The following is a 20,027-nucleotide window of genomic DNA, read 5'->3' on the forward strand; positions in this document are numbered from 1 at the left end:
CTCCGGCGCGCCCCGCCCGCCGGGCGAGCGGAGGGAGCCTAGCTAGCTCGGCGGCGGCCTCCGCCCTCCAGCGCCCGATTGTTCGGCGGGTGGCGGCGGTGAGCAAGCCGTGGAGGAGTTCATGGTCCTTGAGGCCGGATGGAGTACGCCATGTTCGGGTCCAGGCGGGTCGACGACGACACGGGGTTCAGGCGCCAGCGGACCGTCAGGTGAGTAACTACCCAGCTTTGCTCTTGCTCACTTGCTGGCATCTTTGCTCGGCCCGGAGCATGGAGATTGATTGTCGTTTTCAGTTTGGGGAGGGGGAGGGGGTGTGGATGAGATGGGCGAGATTTTGCTGCTGATTTTCCTGTTCCGAAGGGGGTTCGAGGAGGAACAAAAGAGGAATATTCGGGTTGGGCTGATGGGTTGGTGGTTGCTGTTACAAGATGGCTGTTGCTGACTTGCTGTGTGTGTTCTTAGACTGACCGGTTCATACATACTTCCTGTGTGGCTTCATAATGCTTCACTTTGGTTCGTTAGCGAAACAGTAATCTGGTAGCGAGTCCTCCAGAAGTTGTTTGATAGCTGCGCATCTGTGATAGAGATGGGCTGCTTCAACTTCCATGAGCAGTGTAAGATTAGATTCATAAATGAGGATGAAGTAGGAAAATAATAATCTGAAATAGCCTCACACCCGCCGGTTGTGCTGACTGCTGATGAGCTGAAATGACCATGTCTAACTTCAGAATTGTTTTTACCATATTCAAATGGAGTGTTAATTCTGTTTCCATTGCCAGATTCCGTGAAGAGAGGACAAAGGCGACGATGCCTATTCACCAGAAGCAGGCTGGTCCAGCTGCTCGCAAGCTCGGCGTGGGGAACTGGGGGAAGAACAGGATCTTCGTAGCAGGACAAGACGTTCCCCACAAGAGGATCATCGACCCAACGAGCGATTTCATCTTGCTATGGAACTACGTCTTCCGCGTCTCATGCTTCGTCGCTCTGTTCATGGACCCTCTGTACTTCTACGTGCCTAAAATCGTGTATGGCAAAACTTCATGCGTCGGGAAAGATAGGCACCTGGCCATCATCATCACCATCTTCCGGTCGATTGCGGATCTCTTTTATGTCATCCAGATCGTGATAAAGTTCATGACCGCATATATTAATCCGAGCTCCAAGTCGGGGGTTTTCGGCAGAGGGGAGCTGGTTACAGATCCTAATGAAATCGCGAAGACGTATCTGAGATCTGACTTTGTAGTTGATTTAGTGGCTTCAATTCCTGTACCACAGGTATTTTTCATCCTTTCTGGTCCATTACTTGTCATTACGGGTTGGCAAACATTTGTTTGCACACTTGTTCATTTAGCACTTCTTTTTAGTGACTGATTCATTTAGCACTTACCTAGATGGCCATTTAACTGCTAAATTTTTTAAGGTGGTAAGGTCGAGTTGAGGGGCTGTTCCTCTTCCAGATGAAATAATCTGTTTTATGTGGCATAAGCACCGTGTGTATTTCGATGTCTTCACAGGCCACACCATAACAAAGAAAGGATAGGTGGCCTGGTTGGTCCGTTAAGGATTCTCTAAAGTATTATTATATCTGAAATAGAATACAAGTACAATATTAGTTCCCATAGTTCATGATCAACAAAAGTGAAATATTGTTTAGTTGAATTCTTCATGCAAGTAGCTGTCAGGTACTAATATAGGTGCAGACAATGAACTTTTTTGTAACGATAGAAAAAGGCATGCTCTGTTTTCTTATTACAAAAGCAGAAAATTCTGAACTGAACGCTGCAGTAAATTAATGATATGCTGCATTTGTATTATGTGGTTTTGCTATCTGTTGAACTGGATGCCAAAACATAATTCGTCCTAATATTGGTCACTACTTTTCAATTTTGTGTGTCTCTGATATGCTTGCTTTGATGGCAAGATTATTCCTTTATCGAACATAAAAGTAGTGGATCTCAACTTCCTAACACCTTATCTCTATAATTGCGATTTCCTTGAGGTTAAGGAAACTGCAACAGTATACATTTATGTTATCTGACAGTTTTTCCTTTCTTTTGTTGCAGATCATTACTTGGTCCGTGATACCAGCTATTAAGTATACTTGGTCTGGGCATAATAATGACATACTGTTCCTGGCTGCTCTTTTTCAGTACATTCTGAGATTATATCTAATATCTTCCTTGAATAGCAAAATTCTCAAAGTTACTGGAGCTTTTTCAAAGACTGCCTGGCAGGGAGCTGTGTCCAATCTGCTATTATATATGACTGCCAGTCATGTACGTTATCTATTTAGTTATATGAGTTTTGTATCCAGTCTTTCTCTAGTATACTTCCTTCCAAGTTGTGGTTGCATATTTTTCATTTTACTAGCATGTGACAGGAGACTGCTTGACATGCATTTCTCCTTTTCAGGTTTTAGGAGCATTATGGTACCTGCTGTCTGTTGATCGCCAGACTGCATGCTGGCAAAAATACTGCAATGATGATGCTGGTTGCCATAATAAATACCTGTCTTGTAACGCAGAGCCAGATCCAAATTGGGCAAAGAGTACTGCTATCTTTAAAAACTGTAATGCTAGTAACAAAAGCATAAGTTTCGACTTTGGTATGTTCGAGACAGTGTTATCAAACAAAGCTCCAGGCCATAGATTCCTGAAGAAGTACTTGTATTGCCTTTGGTGGGGCTTACAAAATCTAAGGTACTCCCTCCGTTCGGAATTACTTGTCTCGGATATGGATGTATCTAGAACTAAAATACATCTAGATACATCCATTTCTGCGACAAGTAATTCCGAACGGAGGGAGTATGACACTAGCTGAACAACACATCTTCTCATAGATGCAAAATTTTGGACATTATTCCCTACACTCTCTGATAAAGCAAGTTCCAGAGACCTTACTCTGTAGTGCTACATTCCTGAGCTGATAAATCTTAGCTTGTATAAAGATTCTATTAGTTGCTAACGTGGTATATTATTTGTTGAAACAGTTGCTATGGCCAGACTTTGAGTGTAAGTACCTATATTGGTGAGACATTGTATGCCATATTCTTGGCGGTACTTGGTCTAGTTTTGTTTGCCCATTTGATTGGGAATGTTCAGGTACTTCTACATTATAATCTACACTTATTCATGGGTGACTCTTGATTATATTACTTGCATGCCATTACCCCTTTCTCTAGTCCTTGCTTTTGTCAACCATTTTCTGATGCTGAGGCCCACTACTTGTCTAGCTTCGTATCTCTATCTTCATATGATGGCGTCGTTGTCAATTTTGCTCAAAATTCTAGGGGAGTTTTCATATCGTTAGTTATTTGCTTACCTTGGAAACTAGACATTAAGAATTTAAGATTATTGGTCAATCCGTCAATGTTTGCTGAAGTCTGCAAATAATGAGTTGCTATTGCACTTTACAACTTCTCAAATGTGTAATCTTTGACAGTAGTCCATAGCTTTAAGAACAGAGGCATGAGGTTAGAGTGTCCTTGTGCCTGGCCAATGGTGATATGCTTGGTTAACACCCATTGAATACTTAAGTATGCTCGTCAGATTAACAAAGTATCACTACAGTAGTCCATAGCTTTAAGAACAGAGGCATGAGGTTAGAGTGTCCTTGTGCCTGGTGATATACTTGGTTAACACCCATTGAATACTTATGTATGCTCATCAGATTAACAAAGTATCACTAGGCCGAGTGTTTGTCTGGACAAGGTCTTAATTCCGTGTGCACGTCCCACATAGATTGTGTATTTAAACATGTTTGCCTTTTGCTTTTGTTCTTAGAGCCAACAAATAAGTATTTAGCTGTTATGACCGGCATATTAGGTGGGCTGTGGCCCAAGTTATCTTATCGTTATTAGGGGCTTAGCCCAATTATCTTATCGGTATTAGGTCGTTTTCTTAGGAGTCAAGTAAACCTCTCTATATAAGAAGAGGAGATGTATCAATCTAATCAAGCAAGAAGCAATCAGTATTTGCTCGGCTTCCCTTAGGGAGCTGGGAGACCTAACCCTAGCCGCCTCTTGCGCCGCGCCGCCTCTTCTCCACCACGCAAGGACGGCGCCCAGCCGCCGGCCGCCGCGCCCTCGACCTCGTCTTCCTCCATCTTTCCCCTACAATCTCCGCCCAAGAACCGGCAGAACCCTAGCTCCTAACACCTTGGTATCAGGTAGCTCGGTTCCGATCATGTCTTTGCCGCCGCCCATCCCGTCACTTCCGATGCCGACCGTCACCATTGTGCCGCTGGCCTTCTCCACCGCGCCGCTGCCCTCCCCGTCCGCGCCGTTGGTCGCATCCTCCGGCGCCGCCACCACCTAGATGATGGCGCCCTCCACCGCACCATCGGCCGCCGTCTACTCCCCGGCAGATGATGCTGCCCTGCCGTGGTATTCGGCACCTGCGGCGCCGACCGGGCCTCTACACCACCACTGGCCGCTTCAGCCGCCGCCCGCCGCCGCGCCCCAATGACAGCAGTGGCCAGCGCCGGCCCTCGCCGCGTCATCCGCGCCACCCGGGTCGTCGCCGCCACCGCCCTGGCAGCCTTGGTAGCCGCCGCACCCGGGGGCCACCGCGACGCTGGTCGGGCCGCTGCAGCCCTCGCTGCAGCTACAGCCAGCCCCCCGCCATCGCCTCGATCTGGCCACAATGGCCGGCCGCGGCCATCGCCGCGCCCGCCGCCTCCGCTGTTTCCAGGCAGCAGCTGCTGCCGCTGCCGGCGCCTCCGCCGCCCAGCACCGGGCTGACTACAACCGCGCCGGCGGGCGTGCTGATTCAGCAAGTGTGGTTCCCGCCCTCGCCGTCCCAGCTTCCGGCCTCGTTTGCCGGGACGTCACCGCCGCCGGTCTACACCATGGCCGCAGACCAGCCGACACCCTCCCTGTCGTACGCCGGGCCCTCCGGCTCCGCGGGTTTCCACGCTGGCTTCGACGGGCCACCGCTTTCCTGTGGACCACCTGTGCACATTGGACCAACGCCATCCTCTTCGCTGCTCTGTATCGTCGAGCTGTACACTCACGGCGGTCATGCTCAGACACCGACGCGCTTCGCCACCTATGACGGCGCCGAGGACCCCCTCAATTGGCTCAACCAGTGCGAGAAGTTCTTTCGGGGGCAACGGACGCTTGCGTCGTACCGCACCTGGCTCGCCTCTTATCACCTCCGCGGCGCCGCACAGACGTGGTACTACACCCTCGAGCAGGACGAGGGCGGCATGCCCCCATGGGAGCGTTTTCGCGAGTTCTGCTTCCTTCGATTCGGACTACCGATACGTGGGAGCTGGCTGGTGGAGTTGGGCCGCCTTCCCTTCACCTCTATGGTGCAGGACTACACCGACCGCTTTCAGGCCCTGGCGTGCCACGCGTCCGGCGTGATGGCTCACCAGCGGGCCGAACTCTTCGTCGGCGGTCTGCCAGATCATATCCGCGTGGACGTCGAGCTGCAGGGACCCCAGGACCTCCAGACGGCCATGTACTACGCCCGCGCGTTCGAGCGCCGCGCGGTGGCCATCCAACAGGCATCACCGTCCCGAGCCGCTGGGCCGCCACTCTGGCCGGATGTTCCCAGGCAGGGTCGGCCTACTCAGGCTTCCGCGGCGCGCCTGTTCCGCCGGCTCACCTCGGTCGAGCTACTCGAGCGTCGCCGCCAAGGGTTGTGCTTCAACTGCGACGAGACCTACATGCCCGGCCACGTCTGCCCTCGACTCTTCTACCTGGAGGCTGCAGACTACATTGAGGAGGACGCCGTCGCCGCCGGGCTCGGCGACCTGGCCGCCCCAGCTGTCGCGGAGGTGTTTGACGCTGGTTGATCACCTCGATGAGTTCTGCAAGTGCTTCCCTGCCTTACAGCTCGAGGATGAGCTGTTTGTGCAGGCAGGGAGAAGTGTTATGACCGGCATATTAGGTGGGCTGTGGCCCAAGTTATCTTATCGTTATTAGGGGCTTAGCCCAACTATCTTATCGGTATTAGGTCGTTTTCTTAGGAGTCAAGTAAACCTCTCTATATAAGGAGAGGAGATGTATCAATCTAATCAAGCAAGAAGCAATCAGTATTTGCTCGGCTTCCCTTAGGGAGCCGGGAGATCTAACCCTAGCCACCTCTTGCGCCGCCGCCGCCTCTTCTCCACCACGCAAGGACGGCGCCCAGCTGCCGGCCGCCGCGCCCTTGACCTCGTCTTCCTCCATCTTTCCCCTACAATCTCCGCCCAAGAACCGGCAGAACCCTAGCTCCTAACATTAGCTCTTTACCTTATTAAACCAGCTCCACTATTCTATTTTATACATGCATTACTTAGATTGTATTTTTATGGGTGATGAAAACAGCTTTCCGTTTGGGTATTTACCGGAATTTTTTTCCCGAGAAAACGCAAGAGAGCTTGCATTTCATTGCTTTGGAAAGAAAGAGAGTTTGGGTTACATTCCTCCTATTACCTCTGCTCTAGTAATTAATACCAAAAAAGGCCCGTTTGTTTCAACTTCACACTTCTCAACATAATTATTTGCAAGAAACAGTGGACTTATTACAATATTTTATCTGCTAGACCTACCTACAATCCATCACTGCAAGGGTTGAGGAGTGGAGAGTAAAGCAAAGAGATACCGAAGAGTGGATGAAACATCGCCAACTTCCTCCTGTACTACAGGAAAGGGTGAGAAGATTTATTCACTACAAGTGGCTTGCAACTCGAGGCGTGGACGAAGCATCTATATTGAAGGCTCTGCCTGCAGATCTTCGCCGTGACATCAACCGTCACCTTTGCTTGGATCTTGTTCGCCGGGTAAAATTAACTTTCCTACTACCTTTTGTTGTTTGAACAATTGCATACTTGGTAAACTTCACATCCATCTGATGATTGAGTTCATGGCATTACAAACCACTCGATGATCGAGTCTCACTACTTGTTTCCATATTGCTACGTTTCAGGTGCCGTTCTTCTCACAGATGGACGACCAGCTCCTGGACGCCATCTGTGGGCGCCTGGTCTCCTCCCTGAGCACGAAGGGCACGTACACGGTCCGCGAGGGCGACCCGGTGACCGAGATGCTCTTCATCATCCGCGGCAAGCTGGAGAGCTCCACCACGGACGGCGGCCGGACGGGCTTCTTCAACTCCATCATCCTCAAGTCCGGCGACTTCTGCGGCGAAGAGCTGCTCGGATGGGCCCTCGTCCCCAGGCCGACCGTCAACCTGCCATCATCCACCAGGACGGTGAAGGCGCTCGTAGAGGTGGAGGCGTTCGCCCTCCAAGCCGAGGACCTCCGGTTCGTGGCCAGCCAGTTCAGGCGGCTCCACAGCAGGAAGCTGCAGCACACCTTCCGGTACTACTCCCACCACTGGAGGACCTGGGCGGCCTGCTTCATCCAGGCCACCTGGCGCCGCCACAAGCGCCGTCGGCTGGCCAGGGACCTCATGATGAGGGAGTCCTTCTCCTCCATGAGGTCGTATGAGGATGGCGATGGCGGTGGCTCCTTCGCCGAGCACGGTCGGGCGGCGAAGATCATGGCCGCGGCCAGGAAAGGGTCGGATGGCCACCGGGAGCTGCCTAAGTTCAGGAAGCCCTCCGAGCCGGACTTCTCGGTGGAGCACGACGACTAGGAGAAGAAGGTTGATATATTATTGTTTGCCACGACGGCGATCGCTGATCGCGGACTGAGGCGCCCTTTGCGATGATCTGTAAATATGAAGCTGAGTTTGGGGCTCAAGCTCACTGGTGACTGACTGCTCATCTCAGGGAAATGCTCAAGCTAGATTTGGGGCAGGGTAGACTGGTTGGCTTCTGGGGTTTGGGTTTGGGAACGGTAGGACAGTGCTGTAGGATTAGCTTTAGGATGCTCATATTGTACATCCAGATGTAATTATGTTTGAGTTATTCTTGTGACCTCAAAGGGGCACACTGCTGCTTGTATTGACTGGGCGATCAGATTGTGAGTGGGGTGTGTGGGTGTGTGTGTGCATTGGTTTGTTCTATTATTTCTATAGCCTGGTTTTTCATTGGCTTGGTCATGTCTTTCTCCCTCTCAACTGCTGGTGCTGGGGTTGGTTTAACAGTGAGATCCTGAGCCCTCAGGTGGATTCGCTGCTATTCGGGCGCGCTGTACAACTTTGATGTAAAAATGTCCTTGCACAGCAACCACAACAATTTTGCTTTTCAGCAGGGAAAATCTTATGTTTGAGATGGCAAATTATGTTGTCACGAGCATGGTAATTTCGTTCAGCAAACATGGCAAATTATGTTGTCGCGAGCATGGCAATTTCCTTGGGTGAACATGGCAAATCCTAGCAAGAAACGTGCGTGAAAGGTTTGTAGCCCGGACATCATATTTGCCATGCCTACAAATGTGACGTCAGATTTGTAGCCCGGATACGACGTCCATGGTGAGCTTATCAAGTGTAAGGTTTGGCCAATCTCATCAGAGATAGCCACAAAGCATAAGCCAGGAGTTCACATGCACGAACCTGGCGGAAATGGGACAGCCATAAATGATCAGAACACATCCTTGCAATCATCAGTGTAGCAAAAGGTGAAGCTATGCTTTGCTATCTTTGCCCAGAATGATTGGCATTTTGACAACATCGTTCATGCCATCCACAGAGCTCACATGTTTGCATGCATGTTTCTCAACAAAGGCAAAAAAAAAGTGCAGGTCTGTTTCTCTTCAAATGAGTGAACCTTTCGGGGTAAAACCCACTGATAATCTTGCTAGTACAACTGATAGGGAAAAAGTACAGTAGAGTGTGGTAATGATTCATCCCAACATTACAGTTACTTGATTCCCTGAGATCACTCCCCTATGGACTATGATGCTGCTGATAAACACACGGTGCTATTTATAAAAGTTAAAAGGAGAAAAGAAAAGGAACAACTTTGTACCTTCCTCTGCGCCAAATAGCGCTGCTGATGGATGGCGTCCAGAAAAAAAATAGATTTATTGTCTCCTTTTAAGAATGTGGTGTGACTACATAAGTTATATCGAGCGCTGACCCGGCGCTGCTGCTACTTGTGCGGATGCGACTCTTCGTCGGGTGCGACCCTTCGTGGCAGTTTCTTCTTCTGCGTGTACTTTGCGTAGGAATACCACACGCCACCGAACGTGTTGATCACCAGCCCGGTGACGTTGAGAGCGTGCACCTTGACGCCTCCCAGCACCATGAAACCCAGGGTCTGAAAGGTCAACGATACAAACATGGCATCAGATGCTTAAGTTCTACAAGGTCGGAGCTAAAGCACATCATAGACTGATAGACATACCGTGGACCCGACGCCCTTGAGAACTCCTACTATCGTGGTTGTCAGGGCAGAGTTTACGATTGTGCACCAGAACATGGTGTAATTGAGAACGATACCCATCACCAGTGAAATCAGAAGAATAACACTGAATGATGCAGAGGCTGTCTGCATTTCAAGAGATAACGGATAAGTATCTTGGAACAGAGCAAACTAGAAAGCATCTGATGCAGAAACAAACGATCAAGATCTAAGTCATATTATATTTACTAACATTTAAGTGCCAGTCCATCTGATCTAGAATCCTAGTGTGAATGGTTACGCAGTCATGAGCTAAAGGGGATCCGAACAAAGCACAAAAAGATTGCCATCTTATATGTGCTAATGAAGTTTGATAAACCTATACCCATTACAACTTACTAACCTTTTCTGACAGAACTGAAAGAGAATGGGGGAATTCTCCAGTTGCAACAATGATGAAAAACAGAAATGGAATCGACAATATGCTGTTATAAAACATCAACTCCATTGAGGAAAGACCATCATCTGCGCCTGATTTCTCCACCAGAATCAAATACATCGTCTGCATACACACTATGTCAGTTAGAACTATAGCCAATTCTTGTGTGTGTGTGTGTGTGGTGTTAACCAGATTACAAAAGCTAACCTGGAAGAAGACCGATATTAGAGCCATACTGTATCCATACAAGTCAAAAGAAAAATCTCCAAGTGCTGCAACAAGGACGCCTAAGGCGGTGCAGACAACCGAAAGCGACACCTAAAACAATTTGCAGAGATGAGGAAGTGCTTCTAGTAATAAGCCATCCCTTCCAGAGGGAAAGCTCTGCAGGCCTGTGTTTGGTTATGTGTGTAGATGGAAAAAAGGAAACCACTGCATGAGGGAAAACATTTTTACCTGTGTTGATGGCTTCCCCTTCCCCCTTAAGAACCCAGACACCAAAACGGCAAGGGGTGTGAGCCTCTTAATTGCAATATACATAGGGATGTTAACCCCTTTCAAGCTTGCCAGAGCAAATGCGACATTTGCATTATAGAAAATTGACACAGGAAGAAGCTTCTTTGCTGTTGCCATGCTGAGATCTTTCCTTTTATACATTCCTAGAACTTGCCCGAAATGTATGAAAAGTGCGGTAGCTAATTGCTGTTGCAATAAACGAGAAAGTGAACAACCCAACCAGGCTTAGAAAAACATATAAAGAAGTAACGTTTTTATCGGCATTCGTCGGTAATGCTCAGTCATACCTGTAAAGTGAGGAGGGTCATGGAGTGAACATACTGCATAATAACCGCTTTGTTGACGAAAACCATCGCCATAGATGCAACTCCATATGAAAAGGCCGAAGATAAGCTGCAAGAGCATATAAATGGAGAAATGGTCAGGCGCCCCTAACGGCTGATGCATTTCTCATCCCATCCTGATCTTGACAGTAGATGTACAGAAAATCCCAATCTTTCTCCTCTACACAATCTAGCAGCAGGTGACAGACTTAGTTTGGATAGTACAAGAGAAGAGTCACCAGGCCTCTCTGACTCTGCATATGCAGGTCCCCTGTAGGCAGTAGGCACAAGAATGTTTAATTGTTCTTAGTAGATTAATTAAGTAAACCAGGAACGCAACTTGTTCGTTGTTCTTTACCAGTGCTAGTAGCCCCACACATATGATTTAACAAACAATTGCCCTGTACACGCATTCATTTGTCATATACTATCAATTGTTTATAGAAAACTAGAATATCAGGCAGCCAGATAGGTCGACCTACACAACAATTTGGATAGTAAAGACCAAAGATTCCATCCAGTTTTTCAGGTAGTGTCAAACATTTCAGTGGAGCCAGCCAGCCATATTTGTGAGGTGAAAAGTAGATTGTGTAGTAAGGCTCCATCCAGTGTTTCAGATAGTCGCAACATTTCAATGAAAACTAAGCATATTTCTCAGGTGAAAGCTAGAGCGCCACACTCAAATCCAAATCCTATCCCCCAGCCCAGCCTACAAAAGAACCCCCTCTCGCCTCCGCCATGAGCCGCGTCCAGAGTCACCCAAGAAGTACCCATTTGCCACTGCTGAAATCAGGGTGTCGCACCCAAGAAGTGACAGAAACCACCCGAATCCGCGCACAGCTTTCGCCCCAGGACGGCGAGGTGAAATTTCATTCCAGGATACGGGAAGACGGCGGGCGGGATGTGACAGGAGGAAGGGGGGATGGAGCAGGCGAGGTCGCACCTGAGGAAGGAGCTGGGCTCGCCGGCCTCCAGCCCCATCGCGCGCCTCCGGCGAAGCCGATCCCCCCCGCTCCCGCCGCGCGCGTGCTTCGGGGACTTCTGCTCTGGCGCGGCCCGGGCTCGATCTGGCGCGTGGGATGGGAGAGTGGGCCTCGAATCTGACGGGGCTGTGTGTGTGGCCGTGTGGTGGATTTACCCGGGGGACTCCATTACCGAACGACCTGGTTATTAGTCCGTTGATCGCCGTTGATTGACTACCGCCGCGGGCGTGACGGGGAAGTGATGCGCTCTCCTTTCCACGCCACGAAGCGGTGCATCGCAAGCAAGTCCTACGGTGCTGACATCTGAAGCAAATTAATGCCATGAACGGTTAGTCCACAAACTAAAATATTGCATATCTTTTTTTTAGAATAAATATTGCATATCTACCACATTTGATTCGGCGACAGAGGGTAATTCTTTGAAGTGAAACGACCCCACCAGGGTTCAAGTCCCTGTGCTTGCATTTTTTTAGATTTATTATTATTTCAGACTCCTCAACAATGCTGGTTCAGTGGGAGGAGATGTTCCTGTCGACTGTGAGGCATGCGTGCGTGCTTTCATAGAAGGCGAGTGTATGTGTGTATGTGGGTATCTACGATTGTACGTGTTAAAAAAACGAGTTGTCGATTTGTTGAAGTGATATACACTTTGAGGGGAAAATGGTTTAGAAAGTAAAAGAAGGACCAAAACGGATGCAAGATTTTTCTGCGAGGTTTATACACCTCTCCCTCTCTCTCATTCTGGTGCTCGTAGTCACCACCGTCGTCTCTCTCCGAGATCACCATACTCTCTTCTCGCTCACGTGCGGGGTGGACTTGAGTTGCACAACGGCATCATCGACCCAGGGCGGAGACAAACCCAGGCACGTCGGGCCACGACCCGGGGCGCGAGCGCTGCACGCAGGCTTTGGGCACCGCCGCACAATGTCCTGCTGCTACAGTACACCTAGGCAGGCCCGGGGCATGGCCTAATCCTGCCTCCTCCCGTGACCGAGGTGATGGCCGGTTTGATGATCTCGGCTGAGCAAGGTCCACGGCTACAAGCAGGACTTCGCCACTAATTGCACCAATTAATGTTGACGAGGATACGAAGGATGGAGCTGGAAATGGACTACAGAGAGAAGGATCTCTGGGTTGGACGAGCCGAGAATCGGCAGAAGGGCGAACCAAAGGGAAGTGATGCGCTCCCCTTTCCTTTCGACGCCGCGCACGCGGTGGCTCCTAAATTCCACTCCTCCACACGACTGAGCGGTGCATCACAAGCAAGTCCTACCCTGCTCACATGACACCCGAAACAAATTAATCCCTCCCCTCGAGGGAAATGCGCTGGTCTATAATAAGCTCGGATGGCATGGACGCTTATTCCACAAGCTAAAATATTGCATATCTAGCACCGTTGATTTGGTGAACCAAGCGTAAATCAGATGGTTAGATTCTTTGCGGTGGAACCAACCTACCATGGTTCAAGTCCCGATGATCGCATTTTTTGAATTTATTACAGACTTTCTGACGATGCTCGTTTACACTAGTAGAAAAATGGCCATTTGTCCCGGTTCGTAAGGCCCATCTGTCCCGGTTGGCGAACCGGGACTAAAGGGTCGTTAATAATGCCCTAGGACTTTAGTCCCGGTTCTTACATGAACCGGAACAGATGGGCCTCCACGTGGCCGCTGCGGCGAGCCCAACCGGGACCAAAAGGCATCAACGCGTCAGCAGCTAGCAAGAGCTGAGGTTTTTGTTTTTTTGAAAGGGGGTGATTTAGGGGTTTTGGGGGTTAATTTAGATTGTTAGCTAGTTAATATAGAGAAGTGTCCTCTCTTATCTCCGTGCTTGATTTACCAACGCTAATGCTATGCCTAAACATGGCTTAGATTGAAGTGAAGGCAATATATGGTGCATGTCAAAAGTAATACTAATCCTAACTTGATCGTAGGATTAGTATTACTTTTGACATGCACCACATATTGCCTTCACTTCAATTCAATCCATGTTCATTTCACCCACTGATATATAATAACTCTTCATGCTCGCATCATGCATCATCATAATAACAAGTCCTATTAATCATCATCATACAACTTCTACTCGTTATTAATAACAAGTCATACGATCATCATTCTCATAGTCATCGAACCAACCCTACTTAATTGTTCTTAGCACATGATCATCAGTATTAGGTAGGACCTAAATACCCTTTTAAAGGTAAAATAGCATAAAACAATATAGACCCTGACTCTCCATTATGGAGAATGGAGATCATCATGTCTGTAATTCTTGTGCTTCGCTTCCTTTTGCTTCCAAAAACCTTCTTACGACTATCCATACATTTTTTCCATTCTTTGATTAGCATGTCTCCACTTCTTTTAGAAATCCGGTATGGATAGTTCAAATTCTTAGGATGATCTGGATGTATGTTCAAAACATCAAGCCTACCTTTCTGATACATCAAATGAGGCACACAATCCATCGGGATTTTCTGTTAAAAAATATAGTAATAACTTCATAGTTAGCAATGATGTACTAGTTTTAGAAGTACGCAAAAGATGCACGGATGTCATAATAGTAAAAAATCTTATCAGGGTATCTCCATGGTAGTTACCGTGGTTCAACACGTGCACTAGTGGCACGTATTGACCATAATGTTGAGGAGTTTGATTGTAGATATTGTAATTTTCGATATTAGTACAAAATGCGATCAGATGATTTATCTCCTAATAAGTTAATTCGGAGTCATCGTTGTAGTGGGTTTTGTCTACCATCTTCCGCACATTCTTTGAACAATGAAATAAGCTGTTAATGAAAATAAGTTGTCAACTATTTTGAAATAAACAATATAAATTAGTTAATAACTATGTTTGAGAAATTCACATAGTGGTAGAATTGGAGGCGTATCAACAAAGACCCAAATGTCCATATTGTCTTGCTCGATTTCAGGATCACGAAGATCCATGGTGACAAGCATATCCTCATGAAAACCATACATCTTGCAAAAGTTCTTCCCATTTTTTGCAACCAAAATGGGTTACGCTCTCAGAATTGTACAGTTTTACTTCGAAATTCATACCATGATGGGTCCTTAGGTGAGTTTTCTTTGTTTCCATCCTTTCATGGTCTTCAAAACCCATCCTCTCCAAGACATAGCGTCTTGCATGGCATGGGATAAAGCTAGTCGAATTGTAAAATATGAAAATTACATGCTGAAATAGTTGAAGTCGTGCTTAATTACAAAAAAAACACTTGTCATCGTTGCGTACCGTTTCAACATCGAAGGTCTCCTCGAGCTTAATGCTGAAGCGCCGATCTTCATCTAGGTGAGGCCTGTCGCACAGACCTCGGTCGTCGTGGCACCAGTCGCACTCCCCCGGGAGACTTTCGTCGTCCGAGTACGACATTTCCTATGTTCATAATTCAAATATTAAACTTCTACATCATATGAGCATTCAAACTTGATGGCCATTACATTTCAATGGTTGAAAATATGAGCAAAAACATTTCAAAATATCTTATAGGACTTATATTGACATGGAGATTTGGCTGGTCTCACCTCGAGGTTGGAGGGGGGTCGGTGACGGGGACGACATCGGGGATGATGGAGGGGGCTCCTAGATTTCTGCAAAAACAAAAACCCTATAAGCTATCAACTAATCAAATGCATATGCCTTGCACAGTGCTCTCCAATTTTAGCATTCAAAGTAGGAGTAGTTTTTCCAATTTGAGCATTCAATAAGCAAAACCAAATCGTAAAATAAAGTAGTATTCAAATTAGCATGCATTCAATTATAAGCAAAACTACATCATCTCTTGCCTCCATACATCGTCGAATATTATCACTAATACACCTCGAATACTATCATAAATATAACATCGCTAATACAGCTAGAACCATAGCGCCCGACGGGTATCGACGCGGGCGGTGGACACCCAAAGAGAAGGAACCATCATAGGATCATAGCTCCAGTGAGATCCCTGAAGAACCTGCCAGGTATTGTCGAACCTGCCCTCCAACGCAACCATGTAGCGACGGACGTGCTCGTCCTCCTCGCTGACACGGTGACGTACCACCTCTGCGGTGTCCGGAAGCCTCGACACCATCACTGGCCCACGCGACTGCCACCAAACAAGGATCGGGTCAACGACGGGCTGTCTCCTCACCAACCTACGCCCCCGGAAGGTAGCACCTGAAGGAAATATGCCCTAGAGGCAATAATAAAGTTATTATTTATTTCCTTATTTCATGATAAATGTTTATTATTCATGCTAGAATTGTATTAACCGGAAACATGATACATGTGTGAATATATAGACAAACAAAGTGTCACTAGTATGCCTCTACTTGACTAGCTCGTTGATCAAAGATTGTTATGTTTCCTAGCCATAGACAAAGAGCTGTCATTTGATTAACGGGATCACATCATTAGGAGAATGATGTGATTGACTTGACCCATTCCATTAGCTTAGCACTTGATCGTTTAGTATGTTGCTATTGTTTTCTTCATGACTTATACATGTTCCTATGACTATGAGATTATGCAACTCCCATTTACCAGAGGAACACTTTGTGTGCTAGCAAACGTCACAACGTAACTGGGTGATTATAAAGGTGCTCTATAGGTGTCTCCGAAGGTACTTGTTGGGTTGGCGTATTTCGAGATTAGGATTTGTCACTCCGATTGTCGGAGAGGTATCCCTGGGCCCACTCGGTAATACACATCACTTAAGCCTTGCAAGCATTGCAACTAATGAGTTAGTTGCGGGATGATGTATTACGGAACAAGTAAAGAGACTTGCCGGTAACGAGATTGAACTAGGTATTGAGATACTGACGATCGAATCCCGGGCAAGTAACATACTGATGACAAAGGGAACAACATATGTTGTTATGCGGTTTGACCGATAAAGATCTTCGTAGAATATGTAGGAGCCAATATGAACATCCAGGTTCCGCTATTGGTTATTGACCGGAGTCGTGTCTTGGTCACGTCTACATAGTTTTCAAACCCGTAGGGTCCGCACGCTTAAAGTTCGATGACGGTTATATTATGAGTTTATATGTTTTGATGTACCGAAGGTAGTTCAGAGTCCTGGATGAGGTCGGGGACATGACGAGGAGTCTCGAAATGGTCGATACGTAAAGATTGATATATTGGACGACTGTATTCGGACATCGAAAAGGTTTCGAGTGATTCGGGTAATTTTTGGAGTACCGGAGAGTTACGGGAATTCACCGAGGAGTAGATGGGCCTTATTGGGCTTTATGGGAAAGAGAGAGGAGAGGCTGCGCCCCCCCCAAGGCCTAGTCCAAATTGGACTAGGGGGAGGGGCGGTGCCCCCTCCTTCCTTCTCTTCTCTTTTCCCTTTCCTTCTCTCCTACTCCTACTACTTGGAAGGGCTCCTAGTTCTACTAGGAAAGGGGGAATCCTACTGAAAGCACAAGTGCTCCCTAGGTGGTTTTGGTAATTAATGTCAACATATCTCTTATTGGACTAACATTTTTATCTAGTATGTTTCAGATAAGTTCAATAGTGAAGTGGCATGGACTAGAGGATGTGAAACCCCTTCAAGATGCTAAGGACAAAGGATTCGCTCAAGCTCAAAGCTCAAGACTCTACATTTTCTATTTTAGTGATCCAAGATCACATTGAGTCTATAGGAAAAGCCAATACTATCAAGGAGGGATGAGGTGTTTCTTAATGAGGCTCTTGCTCAAATGCTTAGTGATATGCTCCAAAGCCCTCAACTACTTTCTCACATCCACATATGACCTAAACTAAAAGTCAAACTTGGCCCCACCGATTCTTCCTATCCGGCGCCATCGAGTTTCAAATGTCATAGCCACTGCCACAAACCCTAGGAAAATCGGTCTCACCGATAGGGATCTCGGTCTCACCGAGATGGGATTGCAAACTCTTTGTTGCCTATTGAAATACTTTCGGCCTCACTGAAACTTGCGATCGGTCCCACCGAGATTGCAATGTAAACTCTCTGTTTTCCCTTCGTAACATTTCGGTCTCACCGAAATGAGCGATCGGTCCCATCGAGTTTACCTGACCAACTCTCTGGTTAGCTTATTACCAAAATCAGTCTCACCGAGTTTGTGTAATCGGTCTCACCGAGATTACGTTATGCCCTAACCCTAATCATATCGGTCCTACCGAGTTGCATGTCGGTCCCACCGAAAACCCTAACGGTCACTAGCTTTGCTGAATCGGTCCGACCGAGTTTAACCATTCGGTCCCACCGAGTTTGGGAAGTTATGTGTAACGGTTAGATTTTGTGCGGAGGCTATAAATACCCCTCCACCTCCTCTTCATTCGTGGTGAGATCCATCAGAATGAACCTACACTTCCAACTTACTTTTTCTGAGAGAGAACCACCTACACTTGTGTTGAGACCAAGATATTCCATTCCTACCATATGAATCTTGATCTCTAGCCTTCCCCAAGTTGCTTTCCACTCAAATCTTCTTTCCACCAAATCCAAATCCTGTGAGAGAGAGTTGAGTGTTGGGGAGACTATCATTTGAAGCACAAGAGCAAGGAGTTCATCATCGACACACCATTTGTTACTTCTTGGAGAGTGGTGTCTCCTAGATTGGCTAGGTGTCACTTGGGAGCCTCCGACAAGATTGTGGAGTTGAACCAAGGATTTTGTAAGGTCAAGGAGATCGCCTACTTCGTGAAGATCTATCGCTAGTGAGGCAAGTCCTTCATGGGCGATGGCCATGGTGGGATAGACAAGGTTGCTTCTTCGTGGACCCTTCGTGGGTGGAGCCCTCCATGGACTCGCGCAACCGTTACCCTTCGTGGGTTGAAGTCTCCATCAACGTGGATGTATGATAGCACCACCTATCGGAACCACGTCTCAAAACCTCCGTGTCTCCAAATTGCGTTTGCACACTCCAATCCCATCTCTTTACATTCTTGCAAGTTGCATGATTTACTTTCTGCTGCTCATATACTCTTTGCATGCTTGCTTGATATGTATTGTGTTTGTTAAACTTGTGCCTAAACTCCACTTCAACTTAAGAAAATTAAAAACTGCAACTTTTAGCACTTAGTGTCTAATCACCCCCCTCTAGACACCTCTTCTTGATCCTTTCAATTGGTATCAGAGCTTTGGTCTCCATTGCTTTGGTTTAATCACCATTGGAGGAAGATGGATGTGTCTACTTTGGGGAGTCTTAGACGTAGAGTGCCTATTCTTGATGGAGAATATTTTCATGAGTGGAAAAATGAAATGCTTGAGATTTTCAATGAATATCATTTGAGCAAGTATATTGCTAGCCCTTGTGCACCTCATGTTGATCCCATGCATCCTACCCTTGATGAGTTAATTGACATGATTCGCAATCTTAGAATTGTTAATCTTATCACTAGAGGCTTGCCTAGAAACTTGATTGGATGTTTGCCTACCCTTAAGTGTGCCTACACCATATGGAAATTTCTTGAGGAACTCTTTCCAAATTATTCCTTGAAAGATCTAGATGAAATTCTCCATAAATCCATTGCCTTGATTAAGATGAATTCCAATGATCCCAAATTTGGTGACTGCTTATTTGAGCTCACTAATCTTACGAGTGCCAAAGGAGATGTTGGAATCATTAGCAATATCATTTCCAAAGCTATTAGAATTCATAAAGATAACTATAGAAATGATGATTTATCTAATGAATTACCCTCTCTAGGAATTGATCAATCACAAGATGATGTTGAACATGGATACTCTGATGAGGATGATGATGACAGTGACTATGATCTTAATGATGCAATGAGACACTTTGGCCTTATGGAAAATCTTCGCGGCTACATGGCTGGAGGAAAGGAATGGGTCCTTGATAGTGGATGTGCTGATCATATGACCGGAGATAAAGATATGTTTCGTGAGCTTGCTGAAAACGACGACCCTCGAAAATATGTCACCTTTGGTGATAACTCAAAGGGTAAGGTGGTTAGCCTCGGTAAGGTGGCCATCTCACATGATAGCTCCATACAAAATGTCATGCTCGTTGAATCTCTTGGGTACAATTTACTTTAAGTATCTAGACTTGCTGATTTCGGTTTCAATGTCCTATTCACTGAAGTAGATTGCCAAGTGTTTCGTAGAGATAATCATAAAATAGTCTTTACCGGTATACGCAGAGGTGATCTTTACATTGTTGATTTCACTAAAAAGGCCCAACCTAGAACTTGCTTAATTGCTAAATCCTCTAAAGGTTGGTTATGGCATAGACGATTAGGTCATGTTGGTATGTGAAACCTTGACAAGCTTATTAAAGAAAATCATATCCTTGGCGTTAACGATGTCATATTTGATAAGGATAGACTTTGCAGTGCTTGTCAAGCAGGTAAACAGGTTGGAGGAAGGCATCCCGTGAAGAACGTCATGACCATGAGAAGACCACTCGAGCTACTTCACATGGATCTCTTTGGTCCAAATGCCTACAAGAGTCTCGGTGGTAACTCATTTGGACTAGTCATAGTTGATGATTTTTCAAGATTTACGTGGGTGTTCTTTCTTGATGACAAA

At 46.7% G+C, this 20,027-nt stretch overlaps 2 protein-coding genes across 2 annotated transcripts; one reads left to right on the forward strand and one right to left on the reverse strand.

Annotated features, from left to right (window-relative positions):
* Positions 1–6: 6 nt before the first annotated feature.
* On the forward strand, positions 7–7,997 carry LOC119330719 (cyclic nucleotide-gated ion channel 17-like). Its single transcript, XM_037603839.1, has 7 exons — positions 7–209; positions 780–1,275; positions 2,064–2,276; positions 2,413–2,699; positions 2,990–3,101; positions 6,535–6,771; positions 6,918–7,997. Exons 1-7 carry the CDS (start codon positions 139–141, stop codon positions 7,587–7,589), a joined length of 2,088 nt encoding a protein of 695 aa, XP_037459736.1. The 5' UTR covers positions 7–138; the 3' UTR covers positions 7,590–7,997.
* A 623-nt stretch (positions 7,998–8,620) lies between these two features.
* On the reverse strand, positions 8,621–11,715 carry LOC119330720 (UDP-galactose/UDP-glucose transporter 7-like). Its single transcript, XM_037603840.1, has 7 exons — positions 11,462–11,715; positions 10,483–10,588; positions 10,136–10,381; positions 9,887–9,997; positions 9,644–9,802; positions 9,244–9,387; positions 8,621–9,156 (listed from the first exon to the last, which is right to left on the reverse strand). Exons 1-7 carry the CDS (start codon positions 11,497–11,499, stop codon positions 8,989–8,991), a joined length of 972 nt encoding a protein of 323 aa, XP_037459737.1. The 5' UTR covers positions 11,500–11,715; the 3' UTR covers positions 8,621–8,988.
* Between the last annotated feature and the right edge of the window lie 8,312 nt (positions 11,716–20,027).

The sequence above is a fragment of the Triticum dicoccoides genome, chromosome 7A, assembly GCF_002162155.2.
Source record: "Triticum dicoccoides isolate Atlit2015 ecotype Zavitan chromosome 7A, WEW_v2.0, whole genome shotgun sequence".
In the NCBI taxonomy this organism is placed as follows: domain Eukaryota; kingdom Viridiplantae; phylum Streptophyta; class Magnoliopsida; order Poales; family Poaceae; genus Triticum; species Triticum dicoccoides.

Coding starts and splice junctions, on each gene's coding strand:
- LOC119330719 (XM_037603839.1), top strand. CDS start 139: ATGGAGTACGCCATGTTCGGGTCCAGGCGGGTCGACGACGACACGGGG. Junction 2,700..2,989: donor TGGGGCTTACAAAATCTAAG/GTACTCCCTCCG, acceptor TTGTTGAAACAG/TTGCTATGGCCAGACTTTGA. Junction 3,102..6,534: donor ATTTGATTGGGAATGTTCAG/GTACTTCTACAT, acceptor TTTATCTGCTAG/ACCTACCTACAATCCATCAC.
- LOC119330720 (XM_037603840.1), bottom strand. CDS start 11,499: ATGGGGCTGGAGGCCGGCGAGCCCAGCTCCTTCCTCAG. Junction 10,589..11,461: donor GAGCCCAGCTCCTTCCTCAG/GTGCGACCTCGC, acceptor ATGCTCTTGCAG/CTTATCTTCGGCCTTTTCAT. Junction 9,388..9,643: donor TTTCAGTTCTGTCAGAAAAG/GTTAGTAAGTTG, acceptor CTTGAAATGCAG/ACAGCCTCTGCATCATTCAG.